This window comes from Pteropus alecto, unplaced genomic scaffold, assembly GCF_000325575.1.
Source record: "Pteropus alecto unplaced genomic scaffold, ASM32557v1 scaffold125, whole genome shotgun sequence".
In the NCBI taxonomy this organism is placed as follows: domain Eukaryota; kingdom Metazoa; phylum Chordata; class Mammalia; order Chiroptera; family Pteropodidae; genus Pteropus; species Pteropus alecto.
In genome coordinates this window covers 2,843,117-2,861,983 of record NW_006436888.1, presented here as the reverse complement: position 1 = coordinate 2,861,983, position 18,867 = coordinate 2,843,117, and the positions used below count along the sequence as shown (strand labels likewise).

Below are 18,867 nucleotides of genomic sequence, written 5' to 3'. Positions count from 1 at the left end.
TTGACAAGTGGGACAGGCAGCTTCCGTCTGCCCTGTGCATTCTGGCGATGGGTGGAGAAGGAAACTGAGACATGGGTGTTTTGCTGCTGACTCAGACTCAGGGGTGGGAAAGAAAGTGAGGGCCGGGCTCTCCCCTGCAGTGGCAAGACCTCGGTCAAGTGAGTTCCTCCTGGTTTGCGCTGAGTTTTGTGTTCACTGCATGCATGGACTGTGTCACCAATTGGTGGGTAGAACCAATGCCCAGCCTTCTCCTTTACTTTCCTCTTTGTGTTTTGGTAATTTGTTTCTTTTCCTGGATGGTGGAAAAGAGGGAGGAGGGACGAGAGGTAAGAGTCATGCATGGTGAGGGTGGAGAAGGAAGTAGTCACTGTCCCCCAGTGGTTGCTGTCCCTCTCCTGGACACAGCCTTTAGGAGTGAGGCCTTGGGAGAGGAGAAGCTTATTGCAAGAGCCAACGATGGGGGACTCGGCCATTTTTACTAAAAGTTCAAAGAAAGGCCCAGTTCCATCTCTGTGCCCGTTTGTCAGGCTCTCTGTCCTGGTATTTAGTTCAAAAAATATGCACGGCATGGTATTTTTAGCGTTAGGAGCCTCATCCGGTGGTTAAGAATATGAGCTTTGCAATCAGACAGATTTCTCAGTTGGGATCTGGCTGTGCCACCAGAACCAGCTCTGTGACCTTGAACTAGCCAGTGCACCTGTCCGGGCCTCCGTTTCTGATGTGCAAAATGGAGAGAAGGCTCGCACAGCTCCCCACAGGCTTGGCGAGAGAATTTGATGGGCCAGGGCTCAGTGCCAGGCACATAGTCAACACTCAGACCAGAGCTGGAACCCTGAGGCAGAGGAAGGTGCCCAGTGGCTGTGGGGTTGGTATTTGCAGACCCGTTTAGGTGGGAGAAAAGGACAAAGGCTGATTTGGGCAGAAGAAGTCTGGAAATGGCCTTGCGCAGAACTTGAAAGCTTGTGCCTTCCAGGATGTCAAGCCAGGGGGACTGGTTACCGCAGTCAGAGAGAAGCTAAAATTGAAATGCACAGGGAAGTGAGTGCTCACTGTTTTCGTGGAGGTCCATTGCAGTGTCCATTTTGCTTGTCCAGTTTCTGAAGGAGAGCGGTAGCTTAGAGTGCTTGTAGCACACTGCAGATGGCCTTTAAGTTTGTGGGGATGCTGGGTGCCCAGAAACGGTCCCTGACAGGAGCCATTTATCAGGATTTTTTTTTTAGTTGCAAGAGATAAAAAAACACAACTCAAACTGGCTTAAGAATGTATTGGCTCATGTCCAGGGGTAGATCTTGGCTCCAGGAGTGGTATGATCCGGGACACGGGTATTATCTGAATCCGGTCTTTGTTTTATTGGTGCTCCCCTCTCGGTGGCAAGATAGCTGCCAGCATCTCCAGGCTCCATCCTCATGGCCAACATTAAAGAGAACACCACCTGGTCTAGACACTGACTCTGATTGGACTGACTTGGGTCATGTGCCCCCCCTCCTGAACCAATCACAGGGGCCAGGGTAAGTCAGTGCTCTGATTGGCCAGACTGGGTCCCTTTCCACCCCTGAACCACTGGCGTTGCGTGGGTGGCTCCCTAAAGGAAAAGGGAGGTGCTATGTCGAAAAGACAGGAGGCATAGATGTCAGCTGGACAGAAACATCTGCTGCCCATCCAGAGAGGGATAATGAGGAACTCTGAAAAGGTGGGATGAGCCAGCATTTCAGAGGAACAGTGGCTGTGAGGGTCAGCTTGACCAGAGGGATAAGGTTCCTCCTTGCACCAAGACAGCCACCATCAGCCCACCTGACACAATTAAGTGGCCCCAGCTCACGGCTTCTACGTCCCAGTGGAAAGTGTCCAGTGAAGGCCAGAGGAGGCAGCTGGCCAGGCCCTGGAGAGAGGCCAGCCGTTTCCTCTCTCATCCCTCCTGTGCAGCAAGCGAGTAGGAATGGGCTCCTCAGGGCCACCAAGGAGGCCTGGGCATTGGGACCGAGCTCTCATTGCTGCTGCTGTCCATCAGGGACTCGGCCACCCAGGTGACAGGAGAATGCCTGCTTCTCCCACTTACAGCTGTGTGGTGTATTTGGAGGTTCACATTCCCCTTGGAGCTAGAATCACCTGTTGAGTGATTTTTACAGAGGATTGTGGGGTTCCTACTGGCTGTCAGTGCTGTGGCAGCATGAAGCCACAGGCCGAGAAAGGCTGCCAGAATCTGTCCTTCCTGGACTTGAAGATCAGTGGACACAGGAGGACCACGAGTGACAAACGCATGTTACAGGGGTCAGGCCAGGCTCCCCGCAGGGACTGCATTCTGCAGTGCTGATCCTGTCGGAGAATTAGGGAGCTGTGTGCTGGAGGTTTGCAATGCCTCAACTTCCCCGGGAAGTGTCCGCGTTTGAACCTGTCACCATCACCCTTCCAAGGCAGGAGGCTTGTCTCCATTGCTGGTGCCTGGCACACGGTTGCTGCTGAGTCGGTGCTTAGTAAGGGGTGAGGAACGGATGCAGAGGCCTAGAGAGACTTGGCTTCCGGGGTCGTGGAGCTGGGTGGGCACAGCTCTCCCGTGGGAACTGTGGGCCCCCTGAGATCATGGAATAGGATTCGCCTGGCAGTCAGGTCCAGGGTGGGTTTGGCGCCAGCAGCTATGTTAGAACAACCTCTGCAAGAAAGACGTATTAAACAACACCCAAAGGAAAAGATAATTACTGTGAAATATGAGAAAAAGACAAAGGTTGTATCACCCGGTACCTGTGATGCCCACCCCCACCCCACCTGTATTGTAGTAAGAGTTATCAGGCAGCTCTCCCAAGCCTGGGAGCGGCCTTGGGATCAGTATGGTGAGGAGTGGCTGGTTGTTATTTGAGATTCTAGTATTGGGTGAGTGCGATATAGCTTCAGGGCCATATAACAAAGGCCTAGAGAACACAGGCCTGTTTATGGCCTAATGGGTCGTTTTTTACGTGGCGTCGGAACTGGGGTAGGGATGAGAGAGAATGCATGGTGAACGGGGGCAGAGGTGGTCCAAGAGGGCTGTTTCCGGCTCCTCACACAGGGACCAGCCAGGGAAGGGGCACCTGAGCCGGGCCTGAGGGGGCTACCAACCAGAAGGAAGTGATGCCAGGGCTTGCCTCACCCTGTCTCAGAGGCCCAGGGTGGCCAGTGGAAGCCTGCCCCTGAGCCTGCTATTCCTAGGCTAAGTAAGCTTCCCAGATTTCTCTCTCCACAGATAAACCATTACGTTCAAGACCAACCTGGCTGAATTTCCCTGTGGCAGCTCCAGTCACTTACAGAGTTTTGAGGACCCTTCCGAGCCAGGGCAGGGGCTGGGGCTGAGGCTGGAACGGAGGGCCGCATTGCTGCTGCTCCCTGCTGTCCTAGGCTTTCTAAATTTAGCACTGCCGGCTCCGCTCAGATGTTGGGTCAGCTTAGCCAAGAAGCCGAGGCTCTGTGACCTCGGGCCTTCCAGGCTGGGGAAAGGATGCAAATGGTGCTACCTGTCCAGGAGGGTCTGAGGGCTCCTGAAGAGGGAGCATGAGGCTTTCTTTCCCTGCCTGGGGGGTCAGCCTACAGCCCGGTGGCTGTACCCGCAGAAGGGGTATAATATCACTCAGCGATTACAGGCAAAAGCTCTGCAGCCAGACCACCTATGTTTAACCACGTGGTCTCTCCGTGCCTCAGTTTCCCCTGTAGAGTGGGCACATCCCCGATGGTTATTATGAGGCTTTAGAATTAATGTGAGGACTTAGAACCATTCTGATGTGCACGAATGGCTCAAAAACCATTACTGTTATCACCACGATGATGATGATGATAAACAAAATGAAGAAGCAAGGGAATATGGGGTGTGGCCGAGACATGCCTCTTTCTCGCCGTGCGCTACCCCTGAGGAAATGCAGGAGAACAGAGGGCAGGCCCTTACATCCCTGGTGAAGGCCTGCACCCCCTCTGCCCTGGGCGATGGGCTCATCAGTGACCCCCTCCCTGACTGCCCTTTCAGGATCCCAGCTCCTTTGTACATATAATGCATTTGGTCCTGTCACTGCTTAGATTCAGGGCCTGGGAGCCCATCTCGTGCGGTGATGTTGCCCGTATGAATCACTGTACCTCAATCTTAATTTTTCAACCCTCCAAGGGCAATCGTATGCTTAATTTTTAGAACAAGCATCATCTCAATGTACTAAGACCCCCACCTAGACCGGATGTGTCCTAAACCCAGTAACAACAGTAAGAATAGCGGTCCCAGTGTTGGGGGTCTTTGGAATGATCGCAGCCTACGAGGTGCTGCTGGACCTGTCCGTGGCAGCTGGGCTTGATCTCACACCCGCTCCCACCTAGACCGGATGTGTCCTAAACCCAGTAACAGTAAGAATAGCGGTCCCGGTGTCGGGGTCTTTGGAGTGATCGCAGCCTACCAGGTGCTGCTGGACCTGTCCATGGCAGCTGGGCTTGATCTCACACCCGCCGGTATCACTGAGCCTACGACAGGGTCACCCCAGCCTTGCATGGATGCCGTGAGGATCCACTGAGATGAAGCCTATAATCCCGTGTGTGGCATTCAGCACAGTTGGTGCTCAGGAAATGGCAGTGCCGTCGGCTGTTTCTCAAGGTGTCCACCCATGATGGGCAGGCAGGGACCGTCACTCCCATCCTGGATTCACTGACCTCACAGAGCCTGGCCTCCACTCAGAGCCCCCCAAGCTCTTTCGTCTTTGGTTACTCTCCAGACAGGGTGACTCAGCCGCCTCAGCCATTTAATCCCCTCTCTGGGTGGGAGGCCCAGGGTCTGGGCTCTGCGGTTATCAAGGCCGGGGCCTTCCCTTGGAACATCAGGGAGGTTTGCCCTTTTCTGTAATAATGATCACGACGAGCTGCACTTGGCCCTCATCTAGAAACTTCTGTCATGTTTCCACTTAGATGATTGCTTTTTTTAATGTCTACCACAGGCCTGGGAGACTGGTCTTGGCTCCATTTTCAGATATGCTCAGAGGTCACTTGCCTCAAGGAAGTGGCGGGTGGGGGCAGGACTGAGCCCAGGCTGGCTGACCCCAGGCTTGCTTGTCCCACCTCTGCCTCGGCAGTGTCCTCGCATGCCTGCCGAGAGCCCAGCACTGGGCTAGGCCCTGCGTGTCCGGGGTGAGCAGAGCAGAGCCCCTGCCCACGTGGATCAGACAGGCTGGCTCGGTGGCCACATCCTTCTTCTGGAACTGCATGGGGACTGGCCCCTGGTGGAGGGCCTGGAGCACCACGCAGGGAGAGGCTGGCTCTCTGTGACCCAGCCCCACTGTGGGAAACAAGAACAAGCTCATACCCCACTGGGGTCATGCCCGCCTCCATCGCCATCCACCAAAGAGCCTGCTGAGACCTGGGGCTACCTCTGTGTCACCCGCTCCTGCAAATAGTACAGTGCAGGAGCTAAGACGGTGCTAGAGCGAGACTGCCCCTAGCAAACGCTAGCTCTGCTCCTTACTCTGTGTGACCTTGGTCAAGTCACCTGACTGTGCCTCAGCTTCCCCATCTGTAAAACGGGGTGATGGTACTGGGATCAGATTCATGAGGTTATTGTGAGGATTAAACTAGTTGACATGTAAAACACGACAGAGCCTGGAGCACATAGTAGGTTCTCAAAAAGTGTTAGTAAAGGAGCGATTGTTATTGTGACATGCTCTAATTATACATATATATTTTTTATAGTTTCAGGTAAATAGTATAATAGGTACTTATATAACTTGTGGAGTGATTACACTGTAATTATAAAATTATTATTATTGAGATCTTGGCTTGGGGAGGCAGGCTTATAAACCTACAACTCATCGGGAGACCTTAGAGGTCTCTTGGTCCCCCGTTGCCTTGTGCCCTACAGTCTCAAAAAGTAACTTTCTTCCCTCTCTTCTTCCTCTCCTGCCTGTGTGAGCTCACAAAACATTAGCCTGGAAAAGGCCTGTCACAAACCGGGCCTTTTCCCAGGGCCAAGAGCGGTCGCCTCCCTCCTCGGCCACGTTGATTCCTCCACAGTCCCCACCTCCTCTTCCTCCTCCCCCCGTTCCCTGGATTCCACAGCTGAGCCGCACAGACCCTCACAGACCCGCAAAGGCTGCTGCGGTTTGTTCTGCTGAGCTAGAAAATTGGCAGAGAAAGCAAAGACTCTCGTGCCAGGCAGCCCTGCCTGGCCGATGCTGCTCCAAGTCTTCATTCTGAGCCATGCTGACCGAGGCGTATTTTTGGCCCTGTGCATATTGCCTCCTTGTTACAAAGTGGCTGCTGAAGCTCCAGCCCAAGTCTGCTTTCTAGGCAAGAAAGCAGGGAAGGGGGAAAGCCCTTTTTTCTTAAAAGGTAGTACTCCTTGGGGACTTTGTCCTACACCTCACCAACCAGGACTGGGTTACATGGACGACCTTAGTTGCAAGGCAGGCTGACAAATGGCATTTTTAAGCACTAGGTTCTCATTGTTCTTGCAGACAGAAGAGATGTTCAGGAGAAGGGCAAGGTCTGCCCACGCTCCCTTTGTTACCTCTGAGTGGGTATGCCACACCTTGCCCTGAGAAAGAGGCCCCTGGAGGCTTCCACTGCATGGCCTACCTGCATGTAATTTTTTTTTCGCCGTGGCAGGAGAGCAGCTGTTGCCCCAGCAACACTTACTTCCGGCGTCCTGGGGAGCTCTGCCGAGTCTGTGGCTTTTTTGTCACTCGGGCTTTTCTTTACCACCCGCCATCCTGCCCCAGGTAGAGAGAGAGCGCTGTGGTTGCCCAGCGTCTGCAGAAAGGTACACAATTGGTCTTTCCTTTTTCTGTCCTTGGGCCAGGGCAGAAACGGCGGCTCCTCCCCAGCAGCCCCTCTGCCTTCGCCACCGGGCTTCTGCTGTCCATGTGCAGCACCAGGTGCTTAAGGAGCACCACCTCCTCCCTTCTCCGCCTCCGCCCTCTGGACCTGCACTGACCACAACTGCAGGCAACGACAGGCGTGGTCTTTATGTGCCCTGGAAGTGTGGCTAGTGCAACAGAGGAACTGAGTTAGTCATTTTAATTAATTTACACTTAAATAGCCACTTGTGACTTTTAGTGGCTTCCTTACAGAGCAGCGAAGTTGTCAGCTTGAGCAGAGACCCTGTTCTTGCCAAGGGAGGAAATGCATCATCGTTAGTATTCATCTAGATTTATAAAGAGTAGGTCCCTCTAAGGGCACTGATAATATGAAGGCCCAAAGAGGGGACAGTAACTTGCCCAGTGTCCCACGGCAAGGGAGCAGTCCCCCTGCAGCAGAAGCGCAGGTCACCCGGCGCCGGCTGCTTCACCGTTTCTAAGGATTGTGGTCACCTCTTCTAATGCAATGGGAAAGGGGGGTGCAGGTGTGATGGGCACCCCCTATGCTCGCTGTGCTAAACTCATTTAAGTGTATGACACGTGTCTCATTTTACAGGTGAGGCAGCGTAGGCCCAGGAAGGGGAAGTGCCTGCCCACTGTCCTGGAACCCAAAAACGAGCTACAGTCTTGTGAGGCTGCCTGTGGCTGCCATCTGTGTTGCCATGCATCTCTGCCCCTGCAGAGGTCCAGGGTGTGTGAGATCTGGGTTTACACACCCAGTCAGGACAGATGCAGTCAGTAAGCTTACACAAGGCTCTCTCTTTCCATGAAGTTGTTTTTCCAGCCTGGTCTCCTAAGACTTGGCTTCTGCAATTGCCACACCTGCTGTCCCGCCCTCTGGTTTATTTAGGGCCTGACTTGAGAGGCGGGGCCTACATGTCAGGTACACCTGTTAGAATGGTGAGCTCAGGAAAAATCTGCCTTTGCCACTGGTAGCCCAGGAGAAAGGCACTCTGCTCCCACTTCAGTGCAGGGATGAAGAGAGGGCTGTGCCTTCACCACCTTACCCCTGGGGTGCTCCAGCAGAGCCCCACTCCTGGGGATTGCCCCGGTTCATTGTACCAGAATCCCCATGGGCTGGGAGTAGGGTTGCTGGATAAAACACAGCACGCCCAGTTAAATTTGAATTTCAGAGAAACAACGAATAAATTTCTAGTGGAAATATGTACACGATGTTTAGGACATACTAAAAAATTTGTTGTTGTTTACCTGAAATTCAAATTTAATCGTGCATCTGGGGTTTTTTTGTTTTGCTTTGCTTTATTTTATTTGCTCCATCTAGCAAAGCATTATCCCCATGCAATGTACATGACCACTGAGACCCGGAGAAATGATGGGGCTGGCTCGCATGAGATCATGACAGAGGCCCCGACCAGGATTGCGATCGACACCAGGTCTCTTGGAATCCTCTGTGGTCTGCGTAAACGCAGTCAACAGCTTCTGTGGCTTCCTCGGGGCGATTTGAGCAAGTCCAGAAGTCATGCTTCTAAAAAAATTTTTTTTAAATGACAAACCGAAACAAACCTGCCTTCTACGTGCACAGATACGTTAGCAGTCACTCACACCGTATTGCGAAACAGACTTTTGGTGACAGTCGAGTGGAAACAGACTCTGGCAGGATGGGCGATTGGGGAGGAATGATGGAGAGAGAGCGTCTTAGTCCGTTTGGGCCGCTGTAACTAAACCACCATAGACGGGATGCTTATAAACCACAGGAATGCACTGCTTAACATTCTGGAGGCCGAGATCAAGGCGCTGGCAGATTCGGGGTCTGGCGAGGACCCTCCTCCTGGTTCATAGGTGCCTGTCTTTTTGCTGCGTCCTCACACGGTGGAAGGGACGGGCAGGACGAGGGGTCTCTCTGGGGTCTCTGCTGTAAGGGCGCTAATCCCATTCCTGAGGGCTCCAACCTCATGACCTGATCAACCCACACAGGCCCCACCTCCAAACACACATTGGGGATTAGGTCTCAATATATGAATTTTGAGGAGACACAAACATTCCGTCTCTGTCAGGGAGAAGGAATGGAAGTTCCAGAGTCCTGAGCAGGGCTGGAGATGGCGAGTCAGGGCTGGGGCACAGCGGGGGGTGGTCGGGGTTAAAACCTTTCGTAGGCTGTCGCGAGTGTAGCCCTCCGGGCCTGCTCCTGCCCGTCCTCACCTCGTACCCATTCGTCGGTCATGGTGTGGGGGGGCTCTCTGTCCCTCCAGCCTTCGGGCCTTTGCTCACGCTCTTCTCTCTGCTTGCCGCCCGCCTCCCCCGCCCCATCTTCCAAGACCCGTCTCAAATGTCCTTGTGCCCCAAGCACAATGGTGGCCCCTCGCTTTTATTATGCTTACTTGTGTGTGCTCCTTCTACTCCCTGGAGGCTTCTTGGGGCCTAGGGTGTTCCCTGCTCCTTTTTGGATGCCCTGCCGGGCCTGCGGCATAGGCGGCCTACATTAAGGGCTGGGGAGGGGCCCCAAGAGCAAATCGACGTTGCAGTTTTGCTCAGGGACTTAGACAGTTACCAGCCTGCCCTTGATCGATATCAGAGCAGCCAGGCACTCCCTTGCAGATGGCCTGCCTCCCTGGGGTGCAGGCTTGGGGTCCTTCTACCCGTGTTCACGGTGGGGTCTGGGAGTGCCAGCCTGAGGGCAGAATCTGTCTGTGACGTTCACCCGGGAGTCCCCAGTACCTGGAGCGGTTCACGGTGGGGTCTGGGAGTGCCAGCCTGAGGGCGGAATCTGTCTGTGACATTCACCCGGGAGTCCCCAGTACCTAGAGCAGCATCTGGCATGTGGCAGGTGCCGATAAACCCTTACTGGGTGGATGGATGGGTGGAAGGAGTCATTCGCCTGTCACGTGTCGTCACACACTGGGGCACTTGAGGCCCTGTAGTGAATAAGACGGAGCAGTATGACTAGGCCGCTCTCGGAGCTGTGCGCACTGGACACACAGACGGTGGGCACGTGGGCCTCCCGCAGTAGTAAAGGGTTTTGTGCAGGTTTTCCAATGTGCTGCGCAAATGGTACAGCAGGCAGGGTCCGCTCAGGTGTCTTGAGGTGACAGGGGGGCTGAGACTGACTGACAGGAAGAAACCTGTGAAGAAGGGAAGGCAGCTCTTTTGGGGGCCGTGATGCTGGCCATGACGCTGGGGGACCTTCCAGAGCTGTCGTTGCTGCTCATTAGAACCCGTTTTCCTGCACATTCAGGTGTGAATGCGGACGTCCTGTTTCTGCCGGGCTCCCGAAGGCTCTGTTCGTGAGACGTGTTGACTGTGCCTCTTCAGGGCTGTTTTCTGATGTCAGACTGGGAGCTCAGGCTCTGCTACCTACTAATCTTAGGACCTCGTGGAGCTACTTAATCTCTCCGATCTTTGACTTCCCAATCTGTGAAATGGGGGTTAGGACAGTACCTGCCGCAGGAGGTTTTGGTAGGATTAAATGGGGTCATGCACAGAGAGCTGACCTGGGCAAGCTGCTGGCCCGGGCTTATAATGCTGACTCGCGCCAGCTTTTCATTCTCTCTCCTGCTCTTCCCACTGGAGGTAGGAAGACCATTGGCCATTGGAGTGGATGCTCCTGGTGCAGCGACAGCAGCCCTAGAGAATCTGGTGGGGTGTGGGGGTCCCACCAGGCATGCTCTCTCTGCAGGCTCAGGGGGTACCCAGGACCGGATGGGGGCCCCTTTGGAATAGGTGGTGTCTTTGGGGGGGTTTTCTTTTTATACATGTGTAGAAAAAGCTCCCAAAAGCAGAGCAAATAGGAGAAGCCAAAGCACCCTTGAACTGTCCCCAGAAAAAGTGAGCGAGCCTGAGCCACTGTCCCCTTGCTCTAACCCTGTGCCCCTCTCCCCTAGCGCTCCTGCGGGAAGAGGTGTCTCGGCTCCAGGAGGAAGTCCACCTTCTCCGGCAGATGAAGGAGATGTTGACGAAGGACTTGGAGGAGTCACAGGGCGGCAAGTCCTCCGAGGTCCTCTCAGCCACCGAGCTCAGGGTCCAGCTGGTCCAGAAGGAGCAGGAGCTAGCCAGAGCCAAAGAAGCCTTGCAGGGTGAGTGACGAGTCACCGGAGGTCCCCTCCCTTCCCTCGCCTGGGGCCAGGGAACCAGGGTCTGGCCTCTGCTGGGGACCGATGTGGACACGGGGGTTTCCCGGCTCCCAGACCACCAGCCGCGGCCGCCCTGTTCCTTTGTGGGTGGAAGGCTGCCTCTTGCAGGGTTGAGCACCTTTGTCGTTTCCTCCTCCCGTGTGACCGCCACATGTCCTCCATCGGGGCTGGTCAAGGCGTGCATGGCAGGCGGGTGGGGCTTTGCTGAATTTTTGACCAGCAGCCGCCTCTTCCCTCTCCTGGCACCCTCGGGGTCTTTCGCCACCCCGCTCACCGGACAGTGTATGGGTGCTGGATTCCCTGCTGGAGGACGCGTCGGTCCCCGCTCCTCACTCACGCTCTCCGGGGAGGGCTTGGGCCCCTAATCAGGGTGCTCGGTCCAGAGGAGTACCCCTCAGACAAGGGCGGCGTCCGGCCCTGGGCCGGGGGAGGAGTTGGGCGAGAACACAGTGTAGGTGCCAGGTCGTCTCCTGCCGAGAGGGACCGTGAACCCACTTGGGACACCAGCGGCTACAACTTATCTTCCTAGAAGCCCCTTGCCACGCTTGTGGGGTTGGGCAGGGGTCTCAAAAGGTCATCTGAGAAAGGCTGGAAGCCACCTCTTCACAGTGCTCCTAAAACTCCAGCAGGAAGCCTTGGGGAGAGAAGAGACAGGTCTGCCTTCATTCTCTTGATTCTGTCCTGGGGGAAGAAAAGGCAGTAAAACTCAGCCACCTATTTTCCATTGACTATTTACTAGAACGATAAATACTCTCTGACGACTTGATCTTTGAAGCCAAAGCTTCAAACATTAATTTTTGATTAATCGGGTCAATTGCACAGACCCCAAAACACAGTGGCTGGAAGAACCCGTTTCTCTCTCTCTCTTCCCCAACCCTCCTGAGTTGCATCTTGGCCTGGGGCTGTCTGCGCCCTCGGCCTGTGAGAGGCCCAGGGAGGGAGTCGAAATGGAAGGCCAGGGATTCCCTTTACAGGGGCTTGGTCACGAGGCCATGCCTGGCTGCAGGGGGTGCTAGGAAATGTCGTTTCTACCTGGGGGTCTCTGTCCAGGGGTGTCGGGGGACACTGAGTCGGCTCTGTCCTAGCATGTTCCCTTGACCAGACCGGAGGTGAGATGTGGGCAGCAGAACTCTCGCACCCTGGCCAAGCAGGCTGTCTGTCCTGCGCCCCACTCTCCATCACCCCCAGAAGTCTAGGAAATTGAAATGAGGGTGATTCCTTACCGAGGCGTCACAGCATCCTTTATGAGCTCTTTTCAGCAATGCGTGTTACTCTTAAAGGCAGAGAGACCCTTTTCTGTTGGGGTGTCTGAGGGGACCACTCAGACAGTTTCTGGGTGTTCTCCTCGGGTGGCTGTGGGCAGCTCACCAGAGGCCTCGTAACACAAAGATGGAGCCCCAAGTTCAGGGACTATCCCTTAGAAAGTGCCGCTGGACCCGGCCCGGGTGAGCTCATGTCCTTTGTTCTCACTAAGTTTTGTGAACCAGTGGAGAGTCAGGACTGCCTCCGGAAGCAGCCAAATGCCATCTCAGCCACCTCTGCTGCCGGCGTTTGTTCCAGTGACAGAGAGGCTGCCAGGGAAAGAACTCTTCTTACCCATCTTCATCCTTCTGGACCCGCGAGGATTAGAAAAACGTCTCTTACTGTTTCTGGGCCCAAAGGAACGGGCCGGGGGTGTGAGCAGAGGCTCATTTACCCCACCTCCCTAGCCCGTGGGACAGACAGCCTGTCCTCCCAAACCTCAGTTCCCTGATCTGAGTGGCAGGACAGTAATGGTGCCTGAAATGAGATACTGTCTGCTAAGGTGGCACAGGGAGAGCCGGCTGTTCGCGTAACGTACGCCCTTCTCCCCGACCCCCCCGCCCACGGGGCACGGAGCTGTACAGCAAGCCACTATTCCTCACACTGTGGTGTAGGGTTTCTTATCCACCATCAAAAGGTCTCCGCGGGGAAGGACCCAGAGGTCCGCCAGGCGGGGCAGCTCCTTTGTAGTAACAGTAATCGCGTCAATGAGAATTTGTGGTATTCATTTAAATTAAAAAAAAAAAAAAGCTTTATCAAGCACCTGCTTTGTGCCCACACTGGTCTGAGCACCTGGTCTATCATTTACCTCAGTCTTGCTAGGAGGCGGTAACCCCTTTTCACAGATGGAGGCACCTGAATGAGGCTGGGGAAGGTGAAGTGACGGGGCGGAAGGTACGGAGCTAATTAGCAGCAGTCAGAAACTTTTTCCACTGCACGCACACATCTCATCTTTCTTCTGGGGGGGTGAAGACCGCCTGGACGAGAGAGACGGGACACCATTGTAGCTAGTAATGGGGACCGCAGACTCTGGTGTCAGTTCTGGGCTTGAACCACTTACTAGCAATGTGACCTTGAGTGAATTCCTCAACCTCTCTGAACCATAGTTCCCTTGCCGAGGGTAGCAGTAATAATTTCTGTTTTTCTTACGATTGGGGCTAATAATAGTAGCTACTTCAGAGGGTTTTCGTGAGGATTAAATGAGATATCCAGTGCTTGGCCCAGTGCCTGGAACCATTAGTGCAATTATTTAGTGAATATCAGATGAGAGGGGCCTTGGCGGACCTCCTTGGGTCTGCTAGGTCTCCTAATTCCCATTAGGGGTGGCTCAGATCTTAGAGCTCCTGAGCCCATCCAAGCTCAAGGTAGCCGTGTTCCTGAAAAGCAGGAAAGTGGGCACTTTCAGCCACCGAGAGTACTGCCTGGCATCCTGCAAAGTCATAAATCAGATGATTCCACCCCTGCCGTAGCACGTGGTGAGTAAATTGCAGACAGATGTGGGCAGAAGTAGGCTGGGGCACGAAAAGGGATTTATAGACCCATAATGAGGAGAATAAAGATAAATGCACAAGCCAAGTAAGTCGCAGACGTTGGGCAACCCTTGTTAAAAACCAGTGTCTCTGCAATAGGAACACGTAAAGCCCCCAAAGACTTCCACTCTAGCTAGGTCCCCACTTTTCCCACCCCCCGTATTTGGTTTGGAGTTGGATGAGACCAGAATTTTCCAGCATGTGAGGGATTAGAAAGTCAAGCAGACACCCAAAACATGAGCTCATGGATCCAACATCAAAGCAATGAAATGAATTTAGTTTGGGGACAGTAGGGTTTAGAAGCTTCCTTTGTTTCTCTGGGGATCAGTCCGGGAATGTTTGGTTTAGGATCTGGGTTTCACTGTGAGTTTAAAGGCAGAGTCCCTGAATGATCATTTAAGAAAGAATGGAGTTATCGTGCGCGTACTTGGGTGCATGTGAGATCATACCCAAGTCTCTTTGGGACCTCTCTGGGGGTGTCTGTTGATTTCCCCAGGCCCCCCTCAGTTTTACTGATTACTTCAAGAATCAAGGCATTTCAGAAACAAAGATCATGAAAATTCGCTTCTTTCCTTTTAAAATCACTTAATGGCATGTCAAATGTGTTGAGCATTTTCCCACAAGAGTAAATACTCTTGGAAAATATAATTTTTAATGACTACATAATGTTCTACCAAATGGAAGCACCATAATTTATTTAGCCACTTTCCTATTATTGGACATTTAAGTGGTTTCCACTTTTTTCTTTTTGTGTTTGCCATTATACATCACTACACTAAAGATCTGTGTTTGTAAATCTGTTTATCTTCTTAGGACAGTATTTCTTGAACTTCCTGGTCTGGCCCACCCTTACAAAACTGAAGACCTCAAAGAGCTTTTGTTTATGTGGTTTAGATCTAACGGTATTTATCATTCTAGAAATTAAAACTGAAAACGTGTCTAAATCTTCAATAATTTATTTTAAAATAACAAAAATAAACCCCATCCCATGTTAACAAAAGTAAAACTTTTTAATGAAAAATAACTATTTTTTCCAAAACAAAAAGATTTGCATGAGAACAGCAGCAGCATTGTTTTACGTTTTTGCAAAAACTTTAATGTCTAACTTCATAAAAGATTGCCGAATGCTCCTTTCTGTTCCTTCAGTCAAGTTCTGTGATTTCTTGTTTTGGTTGAAAATCGGGCATCACACAGATACGCAGTTGGAAAAGGGAGGAGTATATTAATTTCCATATTAGATAACTGGATATTTTTCTTTGATGCTACACCAAAACCCGCAAAATGGTAGTTTCTTAGAGGTTTGCTGCAGTGTGGTATCTGAAACCTTATTTTTGTGATATGTTGAAGTGGACAAAGCCATTGGTCTAATTTGCGCTTCGAACGGATTTTGTACCCACGTGTGGTTTTTTTAACATCTGGCATTGATCATTTGGGAAATATGGGTTCACTGAGTGGTGCAGGTATTCCGAATGTTGACATATTTCATTACCCAATATCAAAAAGTCACATCTGTTAACATTACCATTAATCTCATTTAAAAAGTCAAGTATTGAGAAGCTACTAAAGTCATTGGCAGGTCGCGTTTGCCAAAATATTCATTTTTGCTCAAAAGCTTCAGTTTTATCGCTAGCAACAAAATGCTGTCGATTGTTTTCCTACAAGTAATAGGCTCACTTTACTTCACTTGTTAACTTAGTTCAGTAATTTACCAGACACCATAGTTTGTACGTTCGTCGTTCTTTCGAGTACAAATGGTATTCTATGAAAAAGTGGCTAGTTTAGCTAGCAACCCAAACAGTCATGCTGATGTTTTTCCTGGAGACAGCCAATGTTCTTGGGTGTGCAGCAAAAGAGCTTTAAATATAATTTCCATTTGATTAAAAGACTTGCACCTGGGGACCAAGTTTTAATAAAATTAACAATTTTTATTGTTTCAATGATATTCTTAAGTAAAACTTTTTTTTTCCAACTACGAGTGCATAGTAGGCAGAATATAACGACTTCTTATACTATCCGGTGCCACTACTAAGATGTCCCAGCATTACTTTTGTACCAATAGTGTAAATACTAACACGGTAAAAGAGACAAATGGCATCAGAGTATTATTACGAAAGTAATAATAACTACTTTATTATTACTTTTTTTCCCTTTTGGGCCCTCCGAAATGTTATTGGTGGTGGTGATGGCGGTGACAGCTCACGTTTTTGAGTATTTTTGATATGCCACACGCTGCAGAACTTTGGCTCACTGAGTCCTCACAACAAACCTAAGAGATAGGCTGTGAATGTGCCAGGATTACACAGCAGTACCTAGTTAGGGCCAGGTTCAGACTTCAGCAGGGTGGCTCTGGAGCCCTTAGGTGATGCCAGCAGGGACAGAGAGGGTATTACTGCAGGGAAAACAGCTTGAGCAAAGACAAGAAGACCAGCCCATGTATGGGGTGGGGGGAGGGACACACCATATGGAGACTTTGCGATAGGTGGGAGATGATCATGATGAACCTCAAAAGCCACAGGCTTCAGTTCAAGGACCACGGAAGTTTTGAGTGGATGGAGGCAGTATAAGAAATGGGGTGTCCCCATGTCCCCAATTCCCTTTCCCGCCCACTTCTTGCCCTTATAGCCTCATCTCTCTCTTAGCACGTGGACGTACGTGTGCTTTTTGTACATGTGGTTCCCAGATGTGCCTGTGGATCTCCCCTTTCTCTCCTCTCAGTCTGTGCATTGGCTCTTCCTTCTCCCCCTGCCTCTTGACAGTCACTCTTCTTCCGAGTCCTGGTTCAGTCTCTGCTTCCTCCAGAAACCTTCCTAGACCTTCCCTGCCTGATCGTTCAAGGCCTGTGGTTGGCAGAGTCATGCCCTTTTACCCCCAGACGTCTACATTCTAATACCTAGAACATGTGAATATGGCAGTTTACATGGCAGGGGGAAATTAAGGTTGCTAATTAGATGTCCTAGTGTTGGGAGGGACTATCTGAGGGGCCCAATACAATCACAAGTGTCCTTCAGAGTGAAAGAAGTGGCAGAAAAGTCAGAGACAGAGAAAGTGACATGACTACAGGACAGAGGTCAGATTCAGCATGAAGACCCGACCCACCATTGCTGGCTTTAAAGGAAGAGAAAGGGGCACAAGCCAAGGAATGGGGGCACCTCTAGGAGCTGGAAAAGGCAAGAGAACAAATTCCCTCCCTAGAGCTTCCAGAAGGAACTGGAGCCCCACCCACATCTCGATTTTAGCCCAGTGAGACCCATTTCAGACTCTGACCTCCAGAACTATAGGATTATAAATTTGTGTTGTTTTAAGCCACTGAATTTGTGGTCATTTGTTACAGCAGGAAACTGAGAAGGGCCCCTCCTCCCTGTACATAACAGCCCGAGATGCTGACCTTCCTCAGGACTTGGCACACAGGGAGGCACGTCTGTTTCCTATTGGCCTTGCCATTCGTCGGGCTCCTGCAGGGCACAGCCACAAGCACAGAGCTGGCCCTGTTATCTGAACGAAGCAGACGATCCTTGAGTGCGGGGGAGAAGAGACGATGCCCAAGCTAACTCTCTTTAGCGGAAGGAATTAGGCCTATTGAGGCCTGTCCCCCGGCTCATAATGAGTCACCTACCCTCTGTTCCTTGGAAGGAACCAAGCCTTATTTAATTTGCTCGTTCAACAAATGTCCCCTGAAGACTTCCCCACACTAGAACCCATGCCTGTGGCCCAGAGAATTCTGAGGCAAACTGGACTCAGGCCCTGCCCAGAACCCAAAGACACACGTGGAACCCATGTCATCTCAGTGCAAGTTGGTTGACTGATAGATATCCTTTTAATGGCCAACCAGGCCTGTGGATAAGAATCTATGCCACAAACACTCCTGCTGTGAAGAGTTCTAAAGTGCAGAGAATGTCTTAGGTCTTGGGCAAGAGGAGACACCAGTGTCCTTTACATTCCTAGCAGGTTTGGCTGTGGCCTGGCTGCCTTTACAAATGTTACCAGGCCTGCAGACAATGGGGTAGTAGGTGGCCCCAGTGGCTGTCGAATAGAATGATGTGTCATCGATGCCGGGATGGCTCTGCCCACCGTGTTTCTTAGGCATATATCCTTTGTCTCTGCAGCGACGTGTGGGTTTGAAAAGCAGCTTAATGTTTCCTGCTTCTCTTCCCACATCTGCACTCCACTCTTTGTCTCATTCCTTCCTGCTGGGTTGAATTTCTGTGCTCCTCTTCAGTAAGTCACACGCATAAAACTACATGAGGCCCCCAAAGCTAGCCTGATGGCCCCAGGGGCCCACCCAAAGCCAGCCCCTCTGACCCACAGCTGTGAGCGGAAGACTCTTAGCCGGCAAATCTTAGAATTCAGTAGAAGCTCCCAGAGAGTTTTGACTCTACAAATAGAACATCTTCATAATACACTATTGACTACTTTTAATAGTTAACAAGTCCCCTTTGAAAGCTTCTTAGACTCTAAATTAGATCCAGTTGAAATAATGTATGGTCGGGTGGCAGAAGTGTCCAGAATCTTTTCTGCTCTTGGTGGCTGTCTGGTGCCACGTGTCTCCAGCAGGTTAGCTGCTTCACAGGGTGGCTGGATTCCCAGAAGGGGCACGTGCTCTAGTGCACATGTACTTTTAAAAAATAATTATAATAAATGTTATTTTTTATAGTAGTTTGAGATTTGCAGAAAAATTGCAAAGTCCCCGTATATCCATTTTTCCCTGTTGTCAACATCTTAGATTGTGGTGGTACTTTGCATAAGTGCTTTTCAAGCCATCTTCTGTATCATTTGCTGATGTCTCATTGGCCAGAACAAGTCACATGGCCAAGCCCAGAGTCATGTGGGCGGAGACTCACAATGCTGTGGATAGAGGGAGGCGGGCTTTCTAAGTGGAAATTAGTTTGCGTCCACCACGAAGAGCGTTTTAAATAGAATCATATCCAGAATCTGCCATAGAGTCTGGGCTTCTGGTGACTGACAACCATTACATCTCTTTGTCCCTTTTGACTCCTTTACTTTTTCTAGGTTTTTGTACCTGAGTGACTAATGGGGTTTTTCACATCGATGTCTTGACTCTATGCGTTGGAAAGGCAGCCAAACCAGTCCCCTCCCCCCGACCCC

The 18,867-nt window shown here is 51.5% G+C and overlaps 1 protein-coding gene across 2 annotated transcripts in view; it reads left to right on the top strand.

The window, feature by feature from the left end:
* Positions 1–114: 114 nt before the first annotated feature.
* KAZN (kazrin, periplakin interacting protein) overlaps positions 115–18,867 on the top strand; it is a 123,554-nt gene continuing 104,801 nt past the window's right edge. The window contains exons 1-2 of one of the 2 annotated variants that reach the window (XM_025048543.1): positions 115–223; positions 10,685–10,876. In XM_025048543.1, coding sequence (XP_024904311.1) covers positions 10,741–10,876 — 136 coding nt within the window. In that variant the 5' untranslated portion in view covers positions 115–223; positions 10,685–10,740. Of the gene's footprint in view, positions 224–10,684; positions 10,877–18,867 lie in introns of those variants that run through there. The other variant, XM_025048544.1, reaches the window with a different exon arrangement.